Consider the following 16,747-nt stretch of genomic DNA (forward strand, 5'->3'; position numbering starts at 1 on the left):
ACATATGCCTCAGGCAGCCACTTCACTCTGTCTAATGATAGGGCTGGCTCTGGCTGTATATGCCCATACACCAGGGGTGGGGAAGTGGACCAGGCCAGTGGGCAGGATTCTGCTTTCCTCAAGCCCACAAGAGCCACTTTGACCCACCTGTCAATCATCTGACATCACCATGGCATCGGGTGAAATGCTCTTTCCTCCTTGAAACTATGCCTAGCAAATGCACACTTCGTCCAGAATATGGAAACTGTAATTATTTCCATTGAAATTATTACTGTGATGCTAAGAGCAAGATGTGCAGGATCTTCATTTACTGTGGCTGCGGAGGCAATGGGAAACAACTTCAATTTTCTCACCCAGTGCCTTGAAGGGTGTAAAAGGTTTGAAGAGGACTAATGAACCTTTAAAATTATCCAATGTTTGAAGTGAAAATCCATTTAGAAGCCCTTCTTGTTTTGCTAGGGTGTTCAACTGAATTCATCTTCTGAAGTTGCAGTATTTATGTTGCACTTAAAAAAACAAAAACATGATAGTAAAATAATTAGAAATGAAAGCAACACACATTCAACTAGGGATGACCAAGCTGTACTCATCCCCCACCCACAGCCTTCCTGGCTGTGCTATCAGAGGTTGATGGGAACTGGGGCCCAATGGTGTCTTCAGGGCCAAAGGTTCCTCCCCCAACTCTCTTTTAAATAGTTGATGGAATGTAATAATAATAATAATAATAATAATAATAATAATAATAATAATAATAATAATTTGTTTATACCCTGCCCATTTGGCTAGGTTTCCCCAGCCACTCTGGGCAGCTTCCAGCAAAATATTAAAATATAATAATTCATCAAATATTAACAGCTTCCCTAAGCAGAGCTGCCTTCAGATGTCTTCTAAAAGTCAAATAGTTGTTTATTTCTTTGACATCTGATGGGAGGGCGTTCCACAGGGCGCCACTACCGAGAAGGCCCTCTGCCTGGTGACTAGTGGGTGGGCATGACCTTTCCAGACCTGGTCAAAGGCCAAGGCATGCTGCCCCTCCCTCACTCTTTTCCATCTTCCTTTCACCCTGTGAACTTCCTGGAATGAACTGCTGGCTGCCAGCCAAGCAGTCCCTCAGGTCATCTCCCTTATGGTGTAAACCTGTTTTTATACGTTTGTAACTTTAAACCTGCCTTCAGGGATCACACAGTGCTCTGTCTGATCATGAGGAGTAAACTTTCTTTTTGCTACTTACGAATAATACTGTGGTGTCTTTATTCTTTTAGGAGGGATTCAAGGGGTCTTACCAGGAAAATATTAGAACACATTTCAATCTGGACAAGCCAGATTGAATTGCGTATTGTCTTAAGAAACTCACACGAGTTTGCAGCTAGTTTTCTGCTGGGTAAAGGGGAATGCACTTTGCTAAGTAAAGGAACTTGCCAGTGCAAGTTAGGAAGGATATTAATAAACAACACATATCCTCTCCTGCTACCCACATATTCATGCCCACAGTTGTTGGTGGGAGGAAAAGTTAGGTTGTGAGGAGAATTTTGGGGTAGTTAATGGATGGCGCCCTCCCTCAGACAAACATAGGAGCTAACCTGGCAATGGAGGCAAGGCTGGTTCCAGGGGAGCAAGTTCTCTCTCTCTTTTTTAACCAAGGAAAGCCCACTTTTTAATGCTAAATAAAAACCAATGGCAACTTGGCTTTTCTGCTGTTCTGATTCAGCGATAAACAGCAAACTTTCAAGGGGAAAGTGCTGGGGGCGGAGGGGGGAGGAGTACTTGAACACTGAGCTTTAAAGCTAGAAATGCAGTACAAAAGTTAGTCAGAATGAACCCTGAGTTGTTGGCCAACTATGTTCTGCAAGAAGAATTGTATCCATTCTGAATCTTCCATGTCACACCTGTTGGTTTGTATCACCATCTTATGGGAACAGATCTCTTTCTAGCAATGCCAAAGTTATGCTGAAGAACTTGATGGCTCCTCTATGTCACTAGTTTGGAACAGTCCTCCTTCAAGAACAGGAGGTTATCTTGCTTTAAGCAGAGGTGCTTCAGAGTGTTCCTGCCTATTAAAAACTTGTGCTTGATGTCCAGATGACTATCTTGCTCTACATCACTATATAAAGTTGTTCCTTTCAGCACTGAGCATTCGCATCAAGCAGCCACCATGCAGTGCAATATCATTGTATTCCTGGCCTTCATCATGGGATTATTGGCACCTTGGTCTAAGGTGCACAGTTTGCTTCCCTCTCTGGATGCCATTTGGGAAGGTAAGACTTCCATTTTTCTGGCCCTCATATGCCTCAAGTCTGCTGGGCCTCCCTGAAAGTTAGGCATCCAACGTAGAATGGAATGGGATTTGGAGGAACAGGCTTTGCGCTAGTATCATGAGAACAGTTCTGTGGCGTGCGCCACTCACCTCCAACACTGGGCGACAAACGCTCTGCCTTTTCACATTCTGTTCACCCTGCCTGCATACTTGCCTCTCATCCATTAGACTTTCGTCCTAATGGATACATAAGGTCCCATCTGCACTATACCGTTAAACCAGTGTTATACCACTTTAAACAGTCATAGCTTTTACCAACATATCCTGGGAAATGTGAATTGTAAAGGGTGCTATGAGTTGTTAGAAAATGCCCATTCCCCTCTATTTCCAGAGCAGTTTAACAGTGAATCCCAACTGTAGTTCTAATACATTCCTTTGAGATCGTAATTACTTAATTCCTGAGACAATGGGAAAGTTCCCTCACCCCCTCCCTCCTTGCAGAGAAACATTTGGTCAGTTTGGGAGTCAAAATGGTTTCAGGACTGTCTTCCTGTGCTGCTCCAGACATGTGGTTTATATATTTATGTACGTGTTTGCTTGGTACATTTATGAACATTTATTATAAATATAAGACCTTCCATTTTTTTATTACACTAGGAAGTGCAATATATTTAGTGCATTTTCAAAACACAGCCAGAATTATCTCTTGAAAGAGGGCTTTGTGATCACATGAAGTTATTTCCAGGAACAACATGCAATTAAAAAAAAAAGTTCATTCAGATCACAACACGGGAGCTCCTATGCTTTCCCCCATACAGCCCTTGGAAACAATTGCTGACCACACAGCAGATGTTTAACGCACAATGCTTCCCCCCAAAGAATCCTGAGAACTGTACTGTAGGCCACAGAGCTATAGCACCCAGCAGCTTTAACAAAGTACAGTTCCCAGGATTCTTTGTGGGAAACCATGATCTTTAAATGTGTGGTGTGTATCAGACCTTCCATTGTCCCTGTTTTCCAGGGACAGTCCCAGATTTACAGAAGCCAGCCCAGTTTCTGATTTGGCCCTGAAATGTCCCTCTTAGGGGATGGAGTTATGCAATCCCTGAACAAGGAGATACAACCTTTAGAAGAAACCTGGAAGCAGTCCTGTAAAGAGAAGTGTTTTTTTTTAAAAAAAATTAATGCTTAATGATTGGTCTATGTGACTCTTGGATCCCATTTGGGAAGGTCCATCCTTGGCTGCTTGGTAGAGGTGACATCAGGTGTTGGATTCACAAATGTCACATCTTCAAATGGCATCTTCTTTTGAGTTTCAAAAGATGAGATGGCATATAAGGAACTTGTCATTGCTCTTCTTCTCACCTTTCCTCAAGAGGAACGGCCTGCCAAGTGCAAATTACGTCCAAGATATGGAAGGTGCCTTTCAGTTTACCGGAATTTTTACTTCGATACTGTGAGCGGCAGGTGCATGAGCTTCCTTTACAGTGGCTGTGGAGGCAATGCAAACAACTTTCTACATCTCCTTGATTGCGAAGCCGAGTGTGTAAGGTTTGGTAAGGACAATTCTTTTTTTCTTTCTGTTCCTGATCTTTAAAAATTAACAAATATTTAAAGTGAAAACCTGTTCAAAATTTCTCTGTTTGCTGCTAGTGAGTCATTCTCTTGCTGATTTGATTCCCTGCTGCTGGAGGTTTCATGCTCTAAGGTTCTTTTTAAAATTGTTAATAGGAATCATAGCCCAGCAAAATCTGGAGGGTCACAGGTTCCCCATCGCTGCCCCACAGCTGGTCACTATGTTTTCTGAAGGAAGGGTGCAGGAGGCCCAGTGGAGACCTGTTGTTGTTTTGTCGTTTAGTCATGTCCGACACTTCGTGACCCCATGGACTAGAACAAGCCAGGCACTCTTGTCTTCAACTGCCTCCCACAGTTTGGTCAAACTCATGCTGGTAGCTTCGAGAACACTATCCAACCATCTCGTCCTCTGTCGTCCCCTTCTCCTTGTGCCCTCAATCTTTCCCAACAGCAGGGTCTTTTCCAGGGAGTCTTCTCTTCTCATGAGGTGGCCAAAGTATTGGAGCCTCAGCTTCAGGATCTGTCCTTCCAGTGAGCACTCAGGGCTGATTTCCTTAAGAATGGAGAGGTTTGATCTTCTTGCAGTCCATGGGACTCTCAAGAGTCTCCTCCAACACCAGAATTCAAAAGCATCAATTCTTCGGCGATCAGCCTTCTTTATGGTCCAGCTCTCACTTCCATACATCACTACTGGGAAAACCATAGCTTTAACTATACGGACCTTTGTTGGCAAGGTGATGTCTCTGCTTTTTAAGATGCTGTCTAGGTTTGCCATCGCCTTTCTCCCAAGGAGCAGGCGTCTTTTAATTTCGTTTCTGCTGTCACCATCTGCAGTGATCATGGAGCCCAAGGAAGTAAAATCTCTCACTCCCTTCATTTCTTCCCCTTCTATTTGCCAGGAGGTGATGGGACCAGTGGCTCTAGACCTAGTGAAGTGCAATAAATATAGACTGGTCACCAACACCCCTTGCTTGACAAAACTAGTGGACAGGCCGCTTGTGGAACCATTGCATGTTTTCCTGGGTGAGACTGATTATCTATATTTCATGCGCTTTGGCACTCGTCACGGTGTCCCGTTGTGCCAGAAGCAGTTTAGTCATGCTGGCCACATCTCCTGGAAAGCTGTCTGTGGACAAATGCCGGCTCCCTCAGCCTGAAGCAAGATGAGCGCCGCAACCCCATAGTCACTTTTGACTGAACTTAACCATCCAGGGGTCTTTTACCTTTACCTTTTTATAGGGCGGTTCCATTAGTATCTTCCAGGCTGTGTTCAGAGAATAGCACTAGTGGGTGCATCTTGGTCCCCTGGTACTTGTGCTATGGAGTTCTACAGGACACTATTCCTCCCCCAGTGCTTTTAAACATCTATATAAAACTATTGGGAACAGTCATTAGGAGATTTGGAGCACCAGTATCCTGATGACACACAGCTGCATTCTTCCATAACACCTTTTTAAAGCCTGCTGAAAACTTTTATTATGCAGGCATAATAAGAATATTTAAGAATTCTTATTATGAATTAAATATTTAAGAATAATTAAGAACATATATTTCCACAAGGGTGCATCTGCTTTCTGATTTATATAGCTTTTATTGGCTGGTTTGATGTATAGCTGTTGTGAACCACTTTGATTTTTTTTAAAAAATGAATTAGTGGTATATCCATATTTTAATTAATGAATAAATTCAGTAAAAATAACAGAATGGTAACTTGGGATAAGAGCAATTCCTGAGTGAGTGTCTAGCTAATTGTTTCAGCTGCCCACATACCCCTCTTTTGTCTTCCTATAGAACCCTGTATTAAAGTGGTTTAACTCAGCACCCACATCAACCATGTCATACCATAACATAGCTATCGTTTTACTTTTCATAGGCAAGCCGGACGGTTGGTCAGCTCACACTACCCACAGTAAAGGTGAGATGTCCTGTTCTTTTCTGCATTGCATATCTCAGTGGGATTCACGATTAGTGCAGTGAGAATGCCTGCATACATGGGAGGTAAGCCGGCTACAATGGGCAGGTGTGTGCTGAGCGCTTAAGCACCAAGATGTTGAGCAGGGATCCCTTCAATTTGCCACTCAGTTCTTTGGGACTTGTGGGCAAGGAAGAGACGCCTGTTGGGGTCTTTCATGGCTCACACATCCAGAATTCTGGGGTCCAAGGGGTTGCAAGCTGCAAGTTGGGCTCCTTCAACAATTAAAGTTGTGTGGCTCAATAGTATGGAACCAGGCAGTATACTGTTTCCAATTTATGGTCAAGTCAGCTCCTCAACCAGTTCAGCAGGGAGGTCACGTGGTGGCTCCCACTTTAGAAAGGGCCCCAAACCACTCAAATAATACTTGCAGATTCTTTAGTTTTTATTGAGTTTAGTAAAGTTGCGTGGTGAGTTTCCTCCTCCCCCTCAGAAATAAAGACACGAGACACAAGAATTCGAGTTAATGGGTCAAATTAGGCCACAACTTTATTGATTACAGGAATTGAGCAGTATTGGCTTAGGCATTGGTCCTATCAACTAACCGGCTTCAGCCCGCTTGCTTGAAGACCGGTAAGGGTTAACCACCAGTAGTGGGAGTCCTGCTGAGGCACGTCAACTAGGAGCTCCCCCCGGAGTTACCGCTTGGGGGTGTGCCGTGGGCCCACACCTCCATAGGCTTAGGACAAGACCATGCCCCCCAGAATCCTTTACCAGACTACCCTTTGTTTTGGGGGAAGGTAATGGCGCTTCCTTCCCCCCTTCATCTGCATAATAATACCTCTACCAATGCCTAACCGCCCATACCGGAAGTTGTGACGGTTTGCTACGAGGTAGGCAAAAACCAAGTGGCTGGTGCCAATCTGCCAATTGGAAAAATTCCTACCAGGCCCCTTGACGACGACCAACCAAAGTCCATAGCAACGTCAGACAGCCTAGCTTAATGGGTGGGAGGGGAGGGAAAACCTGATCAGCTGAGGCGTGGGAAAGAGGGAGATCCTTGGCCGTGCCAGCCCTAAATATAGCAGGCCACGCCTCCTGGGCCAGCCGATTGGCTGGCCGGGGGGGTGACACGTCCGAGGATTCCCCTGGTATCGTGGGGGTTGAAAGCCAGCCCCTGCATGTGTGGGGAGGGGCGTGAAGCCCGCAACCCCACCTCCTCCCTAGCTCTATGGCTTCGTGGCCATAGATAAGCCAATCATGAGCATCTCGCCTCTTTACATTCCTTCTCATTTACTTGTTTCTCAGCTTCGTGCTTTGCCCATACCTCACTGAGAGGCATTAGTTTAGTTTTACACGACGGAAGGCGAGAAAGAAAGATGGTTGACAAAACACGTAGAACGGAGTGGATGAGCTGTGGCTCTCCAGATATCGCTGGACTACAATTCCCATCATCCCTGACCATTGGCCATGGTGGTGGTGGTGGCTGATGGGAGCTGTAATCCATCTTCTTCAGGAGGGCCACAGTCTAGCCACTACTGGTACAGACAAATGAGGCAGAAGTTGTGACAGCTTCCTACTCTCTGACTGCCACAGAAAATTTCAAAGGCCAAGCACAGCTTCAGGGCTATTATCTCATGATCCTACACTGTTCCATGTACCTCGTTATGCCTAGTGAGCTCTGCTCCATGAAGCCTTTTCATGAAAGTTGCTGCGGTGATGTGCCAGATTCTTCTAAATGGCAATAGCAGCCTAGTCCCTCCTGGACTCTGTTCTGTGATTTGGTAACTGGATGCAACTCTAGAGTTTCTCTGCCCCCTTGCCTGGAAGAGATAATCTTGGGATTTTGAATAACAGAACAGCACTTTCAAATGCCATCTATATCTGTTAAAGAATAGCCGCTCTCTCTCACACACACAATATGCATATATATATATATATATATATATATATATATATACGCATGTAAATTAGCCACTGGTGATGTAGAATGAGGCAAAAGATGTGGCAGCTAACTGCTTCTGAACTGCAGTGGCAGTTTATTTTCTTTTTTTAAATAATGATTTTTATTAGTTTTCAATTACAGTCCAATAATAGCCTCGTTATAACAATACCAATTTATAATACAATCATTAATACCAATTGTTCAAATACCAAATTATATGATTTAGATAAAGTGGCCCCCTGCGTGCTGGATTTGATGATTTTCTTTATTTCTGCATTCCAAAATCTTATTAATTTCCATTACATTCCAGTCATAATAACAATCCCTTATACAACAACTGCAGTATTAATAATTTCTGTTTGGGTTGACACATTAAATGATTTATAAAGCTACAAGTGAGGAACTCAAAGTATATCCTTGTTCTTCCTGTGTGTGGCAATTACTCTGTCCATGGCTTTTCTTCCTGTCCTTGTAAGATGTTCTTTCTTTCCCCCGCTTGTTGCTGTTATCCGTCATGCCTTGGGTGGAGCTGATATCCCATTATTGTTCCACAATTTTTTCCCGCAGTAGCAGTTTAACCCCATTTGGGCTCTCTGTTTCATGATTTTAACCTCCTGACTACTGCAGAGCTCCTGTCACAGCCCACTTGGAAGAGATAATCTCAGCAGTTTGAATAATAGATACAGGACTTTGAAATAGGATTTACATTAGCTGTGGAAGTGTGAGTGTGTGAGTGAGCGTGTGTAAGATTTCTATGCACCCCTTTCTCCCCCAGGCCTCCCTCTGAAATGCGAACAGCCCGGACAAACAGGACCATGCAAGGCTATGTTCCCACGATATTATTATGATATTTGGGACAAGAAATGTACGCACTTCATATATGGCGGCTGCGGTGGCAACGAGAACAATTTCAAATTTTACTTGGAATGCTATATGACGTGTGAAAACCCTGGTAAGAATGAGCCACTTTTAATGGTTTTAATAGACAACAAAAAGAACCTGCAGTTTTTGCTAAGCATTACGCATGCATTATAACTCCCAAACTGGGCAATCTTATCTTTAATCAAGGGAGCGGGGGTGGTGGGACTGGAGCTGTCGGCATCCTGAGGAATGGGACCTCCCATTCTTGCTTTCTAAAATGTCAGTAGCAAAGCAGCTGTTGATGCTAGAATAGGGAAAGTACCGTATTTTTCGCCCTATAGGACACACTTTTTCCCCTCCAAAAATGAAGGGGAAATGTGTGTGCGTCCTATGGGGCGAATGCAGGCTTTCGCTGAAGCCTGGAGAGCGAGAGGGGTCGGTGCGCACCGACCCCTCTCGCTCTCCAGGCTTCGCGGACCTCTCCGCAAGCAGTGGGAGCGCTGCTGCTGCTTGCGGAGAGTTGCCTGCATGCTGAAGCCTGCGCGCGCTGAGCTCAGCGCGTCCAGGCTTCGCGGACCTCTCAGCAAGCAACGGGAGCCAGTGCTGGGCTCCCATGGCTTGCAGAGAGCTGCCTGTTTGGGGGGCTGGGGTCGGGGGAAGCTCGGGCCTCCCCTGCCCCAGCCCCGCGCCTGGGGGGGAAATATTTTGGGACGGTGCGTCCTATAGGGCGAAAAATACGGTACATAGTTTTCAAGGGGGGGGGAGTCTGCAAGTGGTAAAGTACAGTTCCTAGGGCACTTGGGGCAAATGGGTGTGTTTTTAAATGTATTGTAAATGTACAGTGTATATGCAGTGTAAGGAAAAGGGGAAGGTTGTAAGTTATAATTTGAAAACAGAAGCAAAAAAATCAAGTGAATGCCTGGGTGAATAATGTATCAGAGAGGTGGCACATGGAAAAGGGAAGGTGTTCATATCTGGGTAGAATCATGTGAAAAGCAAAGCAGTACTTTTTACTGGGGAGCTTTAAGTTGAGCTCCAATAAGCCCTTAGCTGAAATATATAACCTCCAACATTTCTCTGATGAAAATAGGGATGTCCCATTGCTGCTGCTGCTGCTGCTGCCCTGCCAATCTGGCTGCCACTGCTATTCTGGGTGGCTTCCAACATATATAAACATATAATAAAATATTTAACATTTAAAAACTTCCCTATACTGGGCTGCCTTTAGACTTTTTCTAAAGGTTGTGTCGTTACTTATCTCCTTGGCTTGGGGCTCGCATAAGTCCATACCCTCTAACATTTCTCCAATGATAAGAGGGACGTCCTACCATAGCCTCCAACATTTCTCCGAAAATAGAAATGTGCTAAGGAAAAGCGGGACATTCCAGGATCAAATCAGAAACCGTGACGGCTTCTGTAAATCTGGGACTGTCCTTGAAAAATAGGGACACTTGGAGGGTCTGGAAATGGCATAATGCTTATTCAAGAATGGGATAGTAACTTGGGGTTAAGAGTAGCACTGAAGCATCTGGAAAATGGTTTTGGCTGCTGAAATTCTCACCAGCACTAGCATCACTCATTGTCACAGTCCAGGTTGCAGGCAGTCGGAGTCCCGGCTTGGTACGTCGGGACCGGGGTAGAGGTTGGGAAGCAGGAATCAGCAGTCCAGGGTCAACAGTCCAGGGGTCAGGAAGCCAAGAGTCCACAAATCAGGAGTCAGGAAGCCAAGGATCCAAGAGTCAGGAAACCAGGAGTCAGGAAACCAAACCACAGCTAGGTGGGTAACATGTTGCTGTGGCAAAGAGCCAGGGAAATGCTGGTCTTATATACCCCTCCCGGCCCTTCTCACCAGGTGCTATGAGTCTTCTGTCAAGCCTCACCTGTGCGGCCATGCCTTGCCCTTCCAGGCCAAACTCAGGAAGGCCCCAGTCCTGCGAGGCCCTACCAGTCACAGGCCCTGGATCCTGCACACACTCCTGACACTCACGTTTGCTTCTGGCCATGCTCACTCCCACTAATGATGTCACCTTAAGACTTGCAAGCTTCAGGCAGAAAAGGTCCCTCACACCTGCTATACAGTAACATTGTTCTCCTTATCCATTTAATAGGACACAAGTTTAATCCTGCGCTGACTCAAGGTAAGCAAAGGTAACAGCTCCGTGGCATTTTCCTTCTGACCCTCGTATGCATTCTGCCTTCCAGTCCTGCTGGCTTTCTTCAGTTTGGCAGCTCACTTCTTAAGGTCTTTCCCCACTCTTTCTGTACTACTTTGTCGTTTCCACCCGGGTCCCAGGGCTTGTTTCCTCCCAAGACACAGTGGGATCTGGCCATAAACACACAGCCTAACTCTCACCCCCTGGACTGAGCTACACTGAACAGGGGCTACAGCAGAGATCTAGCTGAGATCGTGAAGCTTTATGGAATTCAAGTGATGTTCAGGTGGATGAGTGAGGTAGTGGCACTTCAGACCAAGCTGTGCTCTTCTATTCAGCCATCCAACCATCCCAACTGACTTGGAGCCCTGGAGCAGGGCTCTCCCGGGAAGTCACATTCTGGTTAATTGGTCTTCTGTACTCAACCACTGAGGTCATCATCATTCAGAAGAGTCTACTGCCATCAGTATTTATGGAATGGCTCATGCCCCAGGAGGACAGCCGTCCTCTGCATGGGTCATTCACTTTTGAACCCAAGACTCTCAGCCAAGTTCTTCCCTACTTATGTTTTTCTCCCGCATCCTGCGTATTGGCCTCTCTGTCCACGAATCTCAGAATGCTTCCCCTACTTCCTTCCTTTCTCTCGGGTTCAAGGGCCTACCTACTGAAACATTCTGAAGTGGAAGCATATGCAGCCCTCTGCGCCTATGGCCATGTTCTTCTGCTGATCTGCATGCCCATCTCTTTAAACCTCTCTCTCTCTCTGCTCATGCAACCTTCTGTTTGTTTTAGGGCCATAGCTCCGTGGCAGAGCATCTGCTCTGAATGCAGAAGGCCCCAGATTCAATCCCAGGCATCTCCAGGTGAAGCTGGGAAAAAGTGTCCCTGCCTGAAACCCTGAAGAGCTGCTGCCAGTCAGTGTAGACAAATGTGTCCTCTTCTTTGCTCTTCAAACTACGACAATACACATACACATATACAGTGGTACCTCAGGTTAAGTACTTAATTCGTTCTGGAGGTCCGTACTTAACCTGAAACTCTTCTTAATCCGAAGCACCACTTTAGCTAATGGGGCCAGTTGCTGCTGCCACGCCGCCGGAGCCAAATTTCTGTTCTCATCCTGAAGCAAAGTTCTTAACTTGAAGCACTATTTCTGGGTTAGCGGAGTCTGTAACCTGAAGCGTATGTAACCTGAGGTACCAGTGTATACCTATATATATATGAATGAAACTTGTCTTTGTGCTTCTCTTTCTCCTCTAATGCTAGAATCTCTGCTTGAGACATGCAAACAACCAAAAAACCCGGGACGTTGCAAAGCAGCCTATCCTCGTTTTTACTATGATTCCCAAAGCAAGACGTGTAAGCCTTTCATATACGGTGGCTGTAATGGCAACCAAAATAACTTTGAAACTGAAGAGGAATGCATGCAGGAGTGCATGTAGGCGCTGGTAAGATCACAGATTTCTTTAGAACTTTTCCAGGGAACCCAGAGAACCTCCCTTTTCCTCTTAATGCTATTTATACAACAGTTCTGTTCCTAACGCATGAATACAATATCCTGACTTCACGGGAGAAGGATAAGTTTTCTTCCGGGGGATAGCCTCTGAGTTCAGGAGGGAGGTAATGAGATGCACTCTGTTTGATGGTATGTTTTTTCGTGCAAACTACCTTCTCACCAACAGATTAGATTATCATGGTTCCCCTTGTCTGGTATGAAAGTAACCCTCAGTCCATCGGTAATGATCATGAATTAGAACAAATTAGAACAATGCTCTTGAAAGATCAGTAGAATAGCAGAGAGAGGAGAGGAGAGGGAGAAGAGAAAAGAAGAGCACATTCATTTATAGTGTGTGATTTCACTGGGGGCAATGGCACTCATATAAGCACATTCCACACACTGTTTACAGGCTGTATACACACCATACATTTAAAACACATCTTTGTCCCCCCACAAAATTCCTGAGAAGTGTAGCTTGTTAAGCATGCTAGGATTTGTAACTCTTTGAGGAGTAAACTACAGGATCCTTTGGGAAAGCACACTTCACTGTAAATGTACAGGACATGTGGTCATGCTAGCTTGAAATTTCAAGTAGTCACCTGATGTCTATGGGCTTCAGGGAGTATGAACATTTGGATCAGAGCTTTTACTATGAAAAGAGGTGACTAGTAGGCTGGGTCTTTTCCCAGGCCTTCGGGCATTTAACCTTCCCCTGGGCATGGCGCCAAGCCCCACTACTGGTCAGTTGGCACCGCGCCCAGGGGAATGCCTCCTAAATTCCTGTTGCCATTGGCCACTTCAGTGGCAGAAGGACGGTCCGGCCTGCTAGAAGCCGGTTCACAGGGGAGACCTGGTGCCTGCCCACAAAGCCACGCGCCCAAGGAGGGCAAACAGACCTATGAAAATACATGACCAGTTGGTTGTGGGCTTTCCCCAAACCTTCGCATCCCTAGCTACGACAGGGATGCCATTCCCATATGTCTCTGGGCAGAAAACTATGTGACTGACATGTGAATATTAGGAGATTAGGATTACTGAATATTAGGAGAACCACTAACTTTTCATTCCCTGATGAGAAGGGTCTTGCTACCTCTGTTGTTTTGAGGGCTATCAGAAATTCCTGGATGCCAATATCTAAGTTTGGGGTAAGTACTCTTGGTTGAGGGAATCGCTGCAGAGATTTAAAATCACAAAATATGCAGCAAAGCAAAGTGTGGGAATACAGGTCATGAAAACCTTAAAATGTGCCCTTTAATGTGAGTTCCAGAGTTTCCCTCTTTCTCTAGCATAGAAAAAGACCACACACTTGCTAAATTAAAAATTGTGTACTTGCAGCTACTACAGCTAATCCAGAACACAGTAGCTAGACTGGTGACTGGGAGTGACCACCCGGACCATATAACACCAGTCCTAAAAGAACTACATTGGCTCCCAGTATGTTTCCGAGCACAATTCAAAATGCTGGTGCTGACCTTTAGAGCCCTAAAAGGCTTCAGCCTTATATACCTGGAGTGCCCAGATTTTGACTGCCAAGGGGCCTCCACATGCTTTAATCCAGCACTGCCCCGTGAACGGCCCAGTATACTTGAAGGAGTGCCTCCACCTCCATCGTCCAGCCCAGACACTGAGATTCACTCCGAGGACCTTCTGGTGGTTCCCTCATTGCAAGAGGTAAGGTTACAGGGAACCAGGCAGAGGACCTTTTCGGTAGTGGCACCCACCCTGCGGAACGCCCTCCCATCAGGTGTCAATCAGATAAACAGCTATGTGATTTCTAAAAGACACCTGAAAGCAGCCTGTTCAGGGAAATTTTGTAGAAAGGTCACAAACTCATAACAATATACAGGAAACATGTTGTTGAAAATATCATATCTCCCCTCAGTCTCCTCTTTTCCAGGCTAAACATACCCAGCTCCTTCTACCACTCCTCATAAATCTTGATTTCCTGATCCTTTATCATTTTGGTTACCATCCTCTGCACACGATCTAGCTTGTCAACATCCTTCTTAAATTGTGGTGCCCAGAATTGGACACAGTATTTCAGGTGTGGTCAGACCAAGGCAGAAAAGATTGGAACTATTACTTCCTTTGATCTGGACACTATACTTCTGTTGATGCAGCCTAGAATAGCATAGCTTTTTTTGCTGTAGCATCACAATATTGACTCATGTTAAGCTTGTGATCCATCAAGACCTCTACATCCTTTTCACATGTACTGCTAGTAAGCCATGTGTCCCCTATCTTATATTTGTGCATCTGGTTCTTCCTGCCTAAGTGTAGAACCTTACATTTGTCCCTACTGAAATTTATTTTGTTAGTTCGGACCCAGTTCTCCAATCTGTTAAGGTCAATTTGAATTCTGTTTCTGTCTTCTTCAGCATTAGCTACCCCTCCCAGTTTGGTGTCTTCTGCAAAGTTGATGGGCATCCCCTCAATTCCTTCATCCAAGTTGTTTATGTATACGTTGAACAACAATGGGCCCAGAACAGAACCGTGTGGCACCTGACTTGTCACTTTCTCCCATTAATGAGGAACCATTGGGTTTGGTCAGTCAACTAGCTACAAATCCACCTAACAATCACATTGTTAACCCACATTTTACCAGCTTTCTCTCAAGAATATCATTTGTCAAAAGCCTTACTGAAATCAGGATACACTATGTCCACAGCATTCCCCTGATCCACCAAGCTTGTAATGCCATCAAAAAAAGAAATTAGATTAATTTAGCATGACTTATATTTGAGAAACCCATGCTAGATCTTAGTAATCATAACATTATTTTCTAGGCGCTCACAGACCGACTGTTGAATTATCTGTTCTCAGGCCCTACCTGGTATCGATGCCAAGCTCACTGGTGCATAGTTAACTGGGCCTTCGTATCCCCCCCTTTTGAAGGTGGGAACAACATTTGACCACCTCCAGTCTGCAAGATTTCTCAAAGAGCATAGGCAAGAGCTCCTCCTCTAGTGTCGTCCTCCTCCACCTCTTCCTGCCCCCCCTCCTCGCGAGGGGTGCTGCTGAAACCTCCCCATCATTCATCCTCACTCTCTTCCCAGTCTCCTCCTACCAGTGGCGTAGCAAGGTCAGGTGGTACCCGGGGCAGAAAATTTCTTGTCACCTCCCCACCCCATTGATATTATTAAAAGAAGGGAAAACAAGAGTGTTATTTTCTGGTTTATTTACTTAACATTGTGAGCATAAGTACTTAAAACCTTTTGTTCACGATGGGAATTTCTTATGAATGAAATATTTTACTTAATTTTGCTATTTTGCAGCCTTATGTTGATGTGGACTGCAGGAAGCTGAGGTGCTGTGTGAGTACAACTGCAAAAAACAAGCACCAGTGTGGATATGCCCCCACTCTTAAAGAGCTTACCTAGAATACAAGAAGAGCCAGTGGCGGAGGAAGGGGGTGCGGGGGGTGTCATCATTGGGGGGGTAACAAAACGACAAAGATATGAGTTGTTGTTGTTTTAAAAAATGTGCTCACAAAACTTTTTAGTTCAGTCAAAAAACGTAATGAAATGTTGCTGGCAGTGGGTACCACCCTATGGGGGCCAGCACTTACCGTGGGGCCTGCAGCATGCCCAAACCACGCGTCTCTCCTGGGAGTGACATGGTGACTTGGGCGCCTGCAGGCTCCGCGCTGCCTAAAACAGCAGCATGGGACTTGCATCTGCCCTCCACATCTCCCTAAGTGTTAGGTTGTGGGTGAACATATCAGACGACACAGCGATTCTTTAAACAGCTCTTGTTTATTCACAGGCCAGAACAGAACTGAACTGAAGGGTTCAGCCAGCCTGCTTATATAGAGCTCCACTAGAACCCAACAGTAACCATTTTCTGTAACTAGCCAATCACTGAACGTCACTTTCAATCCCTTATTTGCATATGTGGACCAGAGTGAAAACTATCTACAGTATCCCCCTGCTGGCCCAGGGTGAGAACTTCAGTACATAACACTAAGCCACCCTATAGCTGAGGGGGAGGCAGTAGAGAGGCTCCACACAGTACCCCCACCCCCATGGGTGGCTTGCCCTGCCCCCAGCTGCAGGACACACACGCCGCCCCTGGCACCTGAGCAGCTAGCTACACCATGGAGCAGAGTCCTGCTGAATCCCATCTGGAACAGAATCCTGTTCTCACAGTGGCCAGCTAGATGCCTATAGGAAACCCTCAAGCATATACCTTCCAGTACATATTTACCCACCAGCAGGATCTTGCACCTCTGCTAGTGCTTTGTGCAAACTTTTGAAATGCACAATATTATTTGTGATCACTAGTAATCACATACAGCTCTCAAGTTAAAACAGTTCAACGCATCATCAGAGATTTGCAACATCTCTTAGATAATGACAGCTCTCTTTCCCAAGCTCTGGGAGGAAAACCTTTCATTGCCTACAGAAAGCCACCCAATCTTAAACAGCTCCTCACACACAATAATACAACAACCAGACTTAACATGGACACTGGCACAAGAGCCTGCAATAAATCTAGATGCCAATTTTGTTGCCACAGACACCCGGACAGCATCATTATTGGCCCCAAT

The 16,747-nt window shown here is 45.4% G+C and overlaps 1 protein-coding gene and 1 long non-coding RNA gene across 2 annotated transcripts in view; one reads left to right on the forward strand and one right to left on the reverse strand.

The window, feature by feature from the left end:
- The window catches only part of LOC310750810, a 226,068-nt gene that overhangs the window by 207,029 nt on the left and 2,292 nt on the right, over positions 1-16,747 (reverse strand). The gene's annotated exons all lie outside the window — the stretch shown is intronic.
- LOC310750872 (thrombin inhibitor hemalin-like) lies at positions 2,153-15,338 on the forward strand (the record flags this gene model as incomplete). Its single annotated transcript, XM_083589282.1, has 7 exons — positions 2,153-2,255; positions 3,631-3,810; positions 5,703-5,744; positions 8,462-8,638; positions 10,656-10,685; positions 11,967-12,148; positions 14,985-15,338. The coding sequence occupies 6 exons, from the start codon at positions 2,153-2,155 to the stop codon at positions 12,140-12,142; spliced, it is 708 nt and encodes a 235-aa protein (XP_083445408.1). The 3' UTR covers positions 12,143-12,148; positions 14,985-15,338.

The sequence above is a fragment of the Podarcis filfolensis genome (assembly GCF_964270895.1).
Source record: "Podarcis filfolensis genome assembly, chromosome: 15".
Taxonomy (NCBI): Eukaryota; Metazoa; Chordata; class Lepidosauria; order Squamata; family Lacertidae; genus Podarcis; species Podarcis filfolensis.